The 10,649-nt window shown below is 45.3% G+C and overlaps 1 protein-coding gene and 1 long non-coding RNA gene across 3 annotated transcripts in view; one reads left to right on the top strand and one right to left on the bottom strand.

Annotated features, from left to right (window-relative positions):
- Positions 1–7,717: 7,717 nt before the first annotated feature.
- Positions 7,718–9,626, top strand: LOC147341815 (uncharacterized). The gene is made up of 4 exons (XR_015158108.1): positions 7,718–7,861; positions 8,327–8,433; positions 8,895–9,064; positions 9,168–9,626. It is a non-coding gene; the product is annotated as an uncharacterized LOC147341815 (long non-coding RNA).
- The window catches only part of SPTBN2 (spectrin beta, non-erythrocytic 2), a 41,279-nt gene continuing 40,233 nt past the window's right edge, over positions 9,604–10,649 (bottom strand). For both annotated transcript variants that reach the window (XM_086385668.1, XM_086385667.1), the window contains one exon: positions 9,604–10,451. In XM_086385668.1, coding sequence (XP_086241794.1) covers positions 10,218–10,451 — 234 coding nt within the window. In that variant the 3' untranslated portion in view covers positions 9,604–10,217. The remainder of the gene's footprint in view (positions 10,452–10,649) is intronic.

Here is a 10,649-nt window from a genome sequence, read left to right as displayed (position 1 = left end):
TGAGTAGCCATCATGGTCAACAAAAGAGTCCGAAATGCAGTACTTGGATGCAATCTCAAAAACGACAGAATGATCTCTGTTCGTTTCCAAGACAAACCATTCAATATCACAGTAATCCAAGTCTATGCCCCAACCAGTAACGCTGAAGAAGCTGAAGTTGAACGGTTCTATGAAGACCTACAAGACGTTTTAGAACTAACACCCCAAAGAGATGTCCTTTTCATTATAGCGGACTGGAATGCAAAAGTAGGAAGTCAAGAAACACCTGGAGTAACAGGCAAATTTGGCCTTGGAATACGGAATGAAGCAGGGCAAAGACTAATAGAGTTTTGCCAAGAAAATGCACTGGTCATAACAAACACCCTCTTCCAACAACACAAGAGAAGACTCTACACATGGACATCACCAGATGGTCAATACCGAAATCAGATTGATTATATTCTTTCCAGCCAAAGATGGAGAAGCTCTATACAGTCAACAAAAACAAGACCAGGAGCTGACTGTGGCTCAAACCATTAACTCCTTATTGCCAAATTCAGACTTAAATTGAAGAAAGTAGGGAAAACCACTAGACCATTCAGGTATGACCTAAATCAAATCCCTTATGATTATAGAGTGGAAGTGAGAAATAGATTTAAGGGCCTAGATCTGATACATAGAGTGCCTGATGAGCTATGGAATGAGGTTCGTGACATTGTACATGAGACAGGGATCAAGACCATCCCCATGGAAAAGAAATGCAAAAAAGCAAAATGGGTGTCTGAGGAGGCCTTACAAATAGCTGTGAAAAGAAGAGAAGCGAAAAGCAAAGGAGAAAAGGAAAGATATAAACATCTGAATGCAGAGTTCCAAAGAATAGCAAGAAAAGATAAGAAAGCCTTCTTCAGCGATCAATGCAAAGAAATAGAGGAAAACAAAAGACTGGGAAAGACTAGAGATCTCTTCAAGAAAATCAGAGATACCAAAGGAACATTTCATGCAAAGATGGGCTCTGTAAAGGACAGAAATGGTATGGACCTAACAGAAGCAGAAGAGATTAAGAAGAGATTAAGAAGATATTAAGAATACACAGAAGAACTGTACAAAAAAGATCTTCACGACCCAGATAATCATGATGGTGTGATCACTGACCTAGAGCCAGACATCCTGGAATGTGAAGTCAAGTGGGCCTTAGAAAGCATCACTATGAACAAAGCTAGTGGAGGTGATGGAATTCCAGTTGAGCTGTTCCAGGTCCTGAAAGATGATGCTGTGAAAGTGCTGCACTCAATATGCCAGCAAATTTGGAAAACTCAGCAGTGGCCACAGGACTGGAAAAGGTCAGTTTTCATTCCAATCCCAAAGAAAGGCAATGCCAAAGAATGCTCAAACAACTGCACAATTGCACTCATCTCACACGCTAGTAAGGTAATGCTTAAAATTCTCCAAGCCAGGCTTCAGCAGTACGTGAACCGTGAACTTCCAGATGTTCAAGCTGGTTTTAGAAAAGGCAGAGGAACCAGAGATCAAATTGCCAACATCCGCTGGATCATAGAAAAAGCAAGAGAGTTCCAGAAAAACATCTATTTCTGCTTTATTGACTATGCCAGAGCCTTTGACTGTGTGGATCACAATAAACTGTGGGAAATTCTGAAAGAGATGGGAATACCAGACCACCTGATCTGCCTCTTGAGAAATTTGTATGCAGGTCAGGAAGCAACAGTTAGAACTGGACATGGAACAACAGACTGGTTCCAAATAGGAAAGGGAGTACGTCAAGGCTGTATATTGTCACCCTGTTTATTTAACTTATATGCAGAGTACATCATGAGAAACGCTGGACTGGAAGAAACACAAGCTGGAATCAAGATTGCCGGAAGAAATATCAATAACCTCAGATATGCAGATGACACCACCCTTATGGCAGAAAGTGAAGAGGAACTAAAAAGCCTGTTGATGAAGGTGAAAGTGGAGAGTGAAAAAGTTGGCTTAAAGCTCAACATTCAGAAAACGAAGATCATGGCATCCGGTCCCATCACTTCATGGGAAGTAGATGGGGAAACAGTGGAAACAGTGTCAGACTTTATTTTTCTGGGCTCCAAAATCACTGCAGATGGTGACTGCAGCCATGAAATGAAAAGACGCTTACTCCTTGGAAGGAAAGTTATGACCAACCTAGACAGCATATTCAAAAGCAGAGACATTACTTTGCCAACAAAGGTCCGTCTAGTCAAGGCTATGGTTTTTCCTGTGGTCATGTATGGATGTGAGAGTTGGACTGTGAAGAAGGCTGAGCGCCTAAGAATTGATGCTTTTGAACTGTGGTGTTGGAGAAGACTCTTGAGAGTCCCTTGGACTGCAAGGAGATCCAACCAGTCCATTCTGAAGGAGATCAGCCCTGGGATTTCTTTGGAAGCAATGATGCTAAAGCTGAAACTCCAGTACTTTGGCCACCTCATGTGAAGAGTTGACTCATTGGAAAAGACTCTGATGCTGGGAGGGATTGGGGGCAGGAGGAGAAGGGGACAACAGAGGATGAGATGGCTGGATGGCATCACTGACTCGATGGACGTGAGTCTGAGTGAACTCTGGGGGTTGGTGATGGACAGGGAGGCCTGGCGTGCTGCGATTCATGGGATTGAGAAGAGTCGGACACGACTGAGCGACTGATCTGATCTGATCTGATCTTCCCTTCTTCTCTTCATCATTTCCAGTTTCTCTCTATAGTCAGACTTTTAAAACACCAGCGAGGGACCCCTTTGCCCATTTCTGAAATAGTTTTTACTCATCTTTGCTATGAATGATTTCTAGCTTGGATTTCTTCCCAGTGTTTCAGGATGGATTTTTGCAAACAGTGTGAACCCGCTGTTGCCCACCTTTATGCCTGTGTTTTGGGTTCTGTCTTCCTCTCCAATTGAGCAAGTTTTCTGAGGTTACCAAAACTAATATCCTTTTAACAGTTTGCACCCCTCTAAAATTTTTCGTTCGTTCACCATCCTTTCCTCCTGTGTTTTTATATTTTATACTGTTTCTCCTCATAGCTCTGACCATACTATTCCATCTTCTCCCCCATCTATTTCCCTATTCTTATCTATTCCCTTTTACCTCCCCTTCCCTTTCCCTCATTTTTTGAAAGTGAAAGCCGCTCAGTCATGTCCGACTGTTTGCAACCCCATGGACTATACAGTCCATGGAATTCTCCAGGCCAGAATGCTGAAGTGGGTAGCCGTTCCCTTCTCCAGGGGATCTTCCCAACTCAAGGATCGAAGCCTCATAGGCAAGCGTTAAATGAATTCAGAATGTATTATTTTGTGTTCTTTCAAGATACATATTTTTTTAAAAATTAAAGTATATTTACCATGTGTTAGTTTCTGGTATACAGCAAAGTGATTCAGTTGTACGTATACATTTACTCATTTTCATATTCTTTTCCACCTCAGGTTATTACAAGCTCTTTGTTTATTTGTCTTAGGTGTGGCATGAAGGATCTTTTTAGTGGGGCATGGAAACATTTAGTTGCAGCATGTAGGATCTCGTTCCCTGGCCAGGAATGGAACCCAGGCCCCCTCATTGGAAGCTCGGAATCTCAATCACTGGACCATCAGGAAGGTCCCTACAAGATATTGAATATAGTCACCTGTGCTATCCCTTAGAACCTTGTTGTTTGTCTACTTTATATATAGCAGTTTGCATCTGCCATTCCCAAACTCCTAATTTTCCCTCCCCTACCTTCCTCTTTGGTAACTATAAGTTTGTTTTCTGTAAGACACATCTTTTTAATGCACATTTGCTTTTTCCATTACAAACAATGTTTCATTGTGGACATTTTCAAAAAGGCACAAATAGAGAATATTATGAAATCTCCTGGGCCCCTTACTCAGCTTTGACAATTATCAACATTTGCTCATCTGATTTCATGCAGCCCCTTTGCTTTGTGTGTGTGTGTGTTGGGGGCAGGTGAGCTAGAGTTTTTTTTAAGGCAAATTCCAGTCATATAGTCACCTATAAGTTTTTCACTAACTGCCTCTAAAAAATCAGCTCTAATTTTTTACGCTAATATCATCTGATCCTTATATTTAAATTTCTACTGGATTGTCCCAAGTATCTGTTTTTACATCTGGTTTCTCCTAATATGGATCTAAACAAAGTCCACCCTTGTTCATTTGGGTAAATTTTATTTGGGTAAATCTATGCAGCTGCTGCTACTGCTGCTGCTAAGTCGTGTCAGTCGTGTCCGACTCTGCGCAACCCCATAGATGGAAGCCCACCAGGCTCCTCTTTCTCTGGGATTCTCCAGGCAAGAACACTGGAGTGGGTTGCCATTTCCTTCTCCAATGCATGAAAGTGAAAAGTGAAAGTGAAGTCACTCAGTCATGTCTGACTCTTAGCGACCCCATGGACTGTAGCCTGCCAAGCTCCTCTGTACATGGGATTTTCCAGGCAAGAATACTGGAGCAGGTTACCACTTCCTTCTCCAAGGGGATCTTCCTAACCGAGGGATCAAACCCATGTCTCCTTCATTGGCAGGCAGATTGTTTACCACTGAGCCACCAGGGAAGCCCTGTATTATTGTGTGGTATCTAACTACTGAGCAATACTCCACAGTGTGCAACTACCATATTTTATCTGTCTATCTCCCAGCATAGGACACTCACGTTGCTTCTAAATCCTTATTCTTGTTATAAATAAGCTTGCAGTTGACATCCTTATGTTAATTATGTGTACCCTAATAGATTGGTGTGAAAATTTGAGGGGAGTTAGGACTGGGATGGAATTTCTGGGTTGCTGAGTCATAGGGTATACATTAAACTGTTACCAACCAGGGTTCTTGGCTTTCTCCGATTAACAGAAATTGATCAGAGGTCAGACAAGAAATTCAGGCGAGACTTTACTGAGGCCCCTGTTGCAGCAGGGGGAAGTGAGAACAAACAGGTCCCCTTGCTGGCTTGCTCCCCAGGGAGGCGCAAGCTTGTTCTTTATATGGGGTGAGGGTAGGGGTGTGTCCAGGGGTTGGGTTGGAGGGATGGCTTAGGTGTTTTGCCCCCTCCTTAGGTGGTGCAATGGCGCCCCACTCCAGTACTCTTGCCTGGAAAATCCCATGGATGGAGGAGCCTGGTGGGCTGCAGTCCATGGGGTCGTTGGGAGGTGGACATGAATGAGCGACTTCACTTTCACTTTCATGCATTGGAGAAGGAAATGGCAACCCACTCCAGTGTTCTTGCGTGGAGAATCCCAGGGATGGCGGAGCCTGGTGGGCTGCCTTCTATAGGGTCACACAGAGTCAGACATGACTGAAGCGACTTAGCAGTAGGTGGTGTTGAGTGCAGGGAGCATGGGCAGTATCCTGCTTTTGCTTTTTGCTTCAGGCACCTCAAAAGTGGCAGTTGGGTTTTTTGGTCTCTTTGTATCTTTTTGGCCCAGAATTTGCCCAAATTGTGCCTGCACGCAGTTATTTTTAGTGTCATCTGAGGAGAGTTGTGTCCAGGCACAAGCACTGTAGCACTGCAGCAAAAGGTCCGGGATCCCAGGACTGTCTCAGAACTAACTTGACTAAGTAGTGTCAGGTTGTCCTCTGGAAACCAGTCTACCTCCCACCCGAGGGATCCTGCATCTCAGTGTCTCTGCCAGTGTTGGACATGATCCAGTTTTCTAATTTTTGCCAGGTATAAAATGCTGTATCATTGTTGCTTTAATTTGCATTTCTCTCATTACTAATGATCCTAAACATCTCTTGTTTCTCTTGAGTTTGGGAGGTTTACTCTTCTGTAACTTTCCTGTTTATATCTTTTCCCCATGTTTCTTGTCAGGTTACAGTCTCTTTTTTGTTGCTGATTTGCAGGATTTTCTTGTCTATTCTAGATATTCTAGATATTACTCTAGATATTACTCGTTTTGAGGCAGGAGGTAGATGGATCTCTCTGTAGTAAAGTGATAGGGGATTCATTCCCTGTGGACTGAAACTCCAAGACAAGACTAGCAGGACAACTAAGGGAGAAGGCTGGGCCCTGCGCAGAACACATGTTTCTCATTTTCGAAGACAGGAGACCTCTATGACCACACACACGCAGAAAGGCTCCTTGGAGGTCAAAGGGGAGTGATGTCAAGGGATGCTCTACCCACAGGCCTTTGCGGTAGAATCCATGGGAGGATCCTGAGATGCACAAAATATGGACTGTGAACCAGGCAAATCAGAATGACTGGCCAAAGGAAATCTGAAGGAAATGTCCCATAAAAGTAATTCAAACTGCCACAAGGATGCAACTCAGCAACATGGTCTCTGAGTCCACTTGTGTGTCCGTTGTCAGTCAGTTCAGGTGCTCAATTGTGTCCGATTCTTTGCGACTCAATGGACTGCAGCACACCAGGCTTCCCTGTCTGTCACCAACTTACTCAAGTTAGGGTTACTGAGTTATGGAGCTTACTCAAACTCATGTCCATTGAGTCGGTGATGCCATCCAACCATCTCACCCTCTGTTGTCCCCTCTCCTCCCACCTTCAATCTTTCCCAGCATCAGGGTCTTTTCCAATGAGTCAGTTCTTCACACCAGGTGGCCAAGGTATTGCAGCTTCAGCTTCAGCATCAGTCCTTCCAATGAATATTCAGAACTTATTTCCTTTAGGATGGACTGGTTGGATCTCCTTGCAGTCCAAGGGACTCTCAAGAGTCTTCTCCAACACCACAGTTCAAAAGCATCAATTCTTTGGTGCTCAGCTTTCTTTATAGTCCAACTCTCACATCCATACATGACTACTGGACAAACCATAGCTTTGACTAGACAGACCTTTGTTGGCAAAGTAATGTCTCTGCTTTTGAATATGCTGTCTAGGTTGGTCATAGCTTTTCTTCCAAGGAGCAAGCGTCTTTTAATTTTATGGCTGAAGTCATCATCTGCAGTGATTTTGGAGCCCAAGAAAATAAAGTCTATCACTTTCCATTGTTTCCTCATCTATTTGCCATGAAGTGATGGGACTGGATACCATGATCTTCGTTATTTGAATATTGAGTTTTAAGCCAACTTTTTCACTCTCCTCTTTCACTTTCATCAAGAGGCTCTTTAGTTCTTCACTTTCTGCCATGTATTGTACCCTTTTCCTCCTAATAGAAACACGTTACCTTTTTCATTACTTTCTGTCTTTGTGGGAATTCTTTTCTGCAAAGCTGAAGCGCCAGGGCCCTTGTCACTGACCATTGGTCTAGTGGCTAGGATTTGGTGTTCTCACCGCTGCGATCCAGCCTCAGTCTCTGGCTGGGAACCCAAGCCCCACTCCAAGCTGCTGCAGGCTGAGGTCACCAGAGGTCAGTTTCAAGTATCTTCTCTCATCCTATCTAATTATTAATTTTGTCCATGGAGTCCTTCATTGAACAGAAATCCTTAATTTGTTTATGTGATTGACAATCAATTTTTGCCTTAAAGTGTGTGCTTTTGAAGTTTTGTACAGAATGGCCTTTTCTGTCCCCTTGGGTCATAAGTATATTCTCCTACATTTTCTTCTATTAACATTAATGTTTTTACCTTTCACATTCAGGTCTGTATGTAGTCCATTTAGAGCAGTGCTATCCAAATAGAAATATAATGTGAGAAACATATACAAAATTTTCTAGTAAACACATTTAAGAAACAAAAGGAAATAGTTGAAATTGACTTTAATATTTTTGAGATCCAATATAGCTAAAATATTGCAATGTATCATCAAATACAAATTATTGAGATGTTTTAAATTCTTTTTTCCTTTTCAGTCTTCAAAATCCAGAAAGCATTCTACACTTAGAGCACACCTCAGTGGGACTAGCCAGATTTCACACGCTCAGTGGCTGCACGTGACTCGTGCCTGCCACACTGGTCAGCACATATCTCGAGTTTGCCCTTGGAAGTGGGGTTAGGTAAGAATGCAAACATTTTCCTCTAAATAATTAATCCATTTTTGTCTGTCCCTATTTCCCCATTGATTCGTGGAGCCTGCATTATTGTATTTTTGTGCTCTAATCTGCTTCATATCCACCACTGCTCCATTCCATTCTCTCATCCTTCCTGGAACTTTCGTCCACTCGTTTCCGAAGGTGTCTCCCTTACGAGACTTAACTTCCTGACTTTATGCTTATCCTCTTCTACGTCCTGTCCTTAACGATTCGTGGACTCAGGTAGCTTCAGCTACCGTGTATGTAAATGCTCAAACCATATTTTTATTACATCTCCACTCACTGTGTCTGACTGCATTCTGCAGGACTGCTTCATTTGGCTGCCCTGTTTACGAGTTAAAACGCTAATTTCTCCACTGTTTTCTCACCCTAATACACGTTTTTTCCCTTCTAAAATCTCCAATTATTGCTTTCTCTCCCAATGCCTAGGCTTGCCACCAAGGAGTGCATCCACCCAGCCTCCCCGAGCACCCCACAATGTGTGACTTTCTCTTCCTACAGTGGAGATCTCAGTTATACCTGGAGAACAAAAGAAGGTATCCGTGTAGTGCTGATGTCTCACGACAGAGTGTTCCAGTTATGTTATCACATGTCTGCTTTTAAGTACTGAGTCTGCTCTTCTTGAGAGAAAGTGGTAATTATTCTGTGAGCTGTCTAATCTACTACAGCTCATGTTTGGGAACTTTCTGGGCCTGCACACACCTGACCCTGTCTTTATCATGGCTGATGGGAGGGTCTGCTCAGCTAGGGCCCTTGGCCTACTATGCTAATGATGGGGCTTGCTTTCCTGGAAAGATCTCTGAGCCCCGAAAATGGTTGTTTGTGTATAGATGGGAAACAATGAAAGAGCAAAGCTTTTCCTATAGGAGGCCACCAAGGCAAATACTATTGCCCTGAAACCTTCAGTGGCCGAGCCAGAGACCACGGGGAAAGTCATCGACTTTAATACCTCACTGGATCTAGAATACACTTTCCTGTGTGTTTGTTTTGCACTTAGGACGTGCCTCATGGCTTCCCAGGGTGATACCATTCTATTGGTCAGTGGATTGAGAACCTGAACTCCCTTGACCCCTTATTGGGGTCCTCTCCATCGAGACAGAAGGCGAGGCCAGTAATCACTGCCTGTATCCACTTTCCACCGTCAGGCGGAGCCGTGGCTGATACTAGGTGTGACAGGGCTCTACTGCCTTCCATTTTTTTTTAAATATTTACTTATTTGGCTGTGCTAGGTCTTACTTGTGACACATGGGATATTCAATCTTTGTTGCAGCATATGGGATCTAGTTCCCTGACCAGGGACCAAACCCAGTCCCCATGCATCGGGAGCATGGCACCTTTGCTACTGACCCACTAGGGAAGTCCGCCGCCTTCCATTTTTGAAAACAGTTGGGAGGATCATGAGTGAAGAAAGTTGTGCACCACAGCAGCGGTCCTGCAGTGCCTTCTAACGTGGATACTGCTTGTTAACGTCATGGAGAACTTCTCTGGTCTAAAAAGAGGCTTGACACTGGTCAACCCAGCAAAGTGGCGGCCATTACCATGGGGAAATGAGACCATGGTAGGGAGGCTCACAGACTAATATGGTTCTTGGTGGGCTTGGATGCTGGTGGACACCTGACACACAGGAGATCTGGGCCAGAGGGAAGGACTTGGGCACGGCTAGAGAGGTCTGTGGTCAGGAAATCAAAGACACCCAGAGGCAGTAAGAGAAGCTGAGCTGTTTAATCACCTCCTTGGCCAGACTCAAGGCTGTGGTTGGCCCCAAACAACTCACACTTGGAAGCTGTCGAGAGTTGCCGGAGATAGAGGGGCTGCTTGAGTCAGAGGACGAGGGAGGATGGGAAGGGGCAGCTTCAGAGTTTCTGACCCGTCATCTGGCAATCTAGCCCCCAGGTCCTGCTTCCGCTCTGAGAGGTTCCTGGCTGGTCCCCAGGGGCGAGGACTGGATGGCATGCCCTAGCTGTGGTGGGAGAAGGACCCTGGGCAGGGGAGCCATTCCCCACATGGCCTCGTAGAGGGTGTGGCGCTGCCTGCGCCCGTGGTGGGGACAGAGGCGTAAGGCTGGGGAAAGAGGGGAGGGGGAGGAGTGGAATTGGGGGTTGCCTGCGCCCCACCACCAGTCTAGAATTAAATAGCAGATAAGAAGGGTTGCCTTTGGGAACACTGACTTGTCCCCAGAGACAGTTCCTGGTGATGGGCTGACCTTGGCAACAGACCCTAGCAGCAGGCAGTTGTCCTGACAAGAGGGTGATCCTTGTCCACGGTCCCTGGCAGTTTCCTGGACAGAGGGAGGCAGTTGGCCTGGGAGTCTCGCCCCCAACTACTTGTTCTTCTTGAAGAAGCTGAAGCGCTTTTCTCGCTCTCGTTCTCTGCCATCCTTGCTGCGAAGCACGACAGGTCCCTCAGCCCCGGCCGGTGACACCGGGGGCATGGTCATGGCCCGGGTCATGCCCCGCGTGGCACTGGGCACCGCTGGCTCTTCAGGCTCTCCGGAGGCGGAGGATGCGGCGGCAATGGCTGCATTCACCACCCTCAGCCACGAGCTCATTTCTGCCTGCAAGGGGCGCGGAAAGACACCTGGTCAGCTTGGAGGCTGTGCTACTGGCGGCTGTGGCTCGCACTCAGTGGGGAAGGGTAAGAGAGGAGGCAGAGATGCCTGCCCCATCTCTCTGGAGAAAAAGACCCCTTTAAGGGAGGGAACATGTTTTGGTGCAGCCTTCACAAACATCCAGTTGGCACAATGTGGGTTGTC

This window comes from Bos grunniens, chromosome 29, assembly GCF_055505025.1.
Source record: "Bos grunniens cultivar Pamir isolate PY7600 chromosome 29, Bosgru_T2T1.0, whole genome shotgun sequence".
Taxonomy (NCBI): domain Eukaryota; kingdom Metazoa; phylum Chordata; class Mammalia; order Artiodactyla; family Bovidae; genus Bos; species Bos grunniens.
Note: the sequence above shows the minus strand (reverse complement) of the source record. Positions and strands in the feature narration are given on the sequence as shown.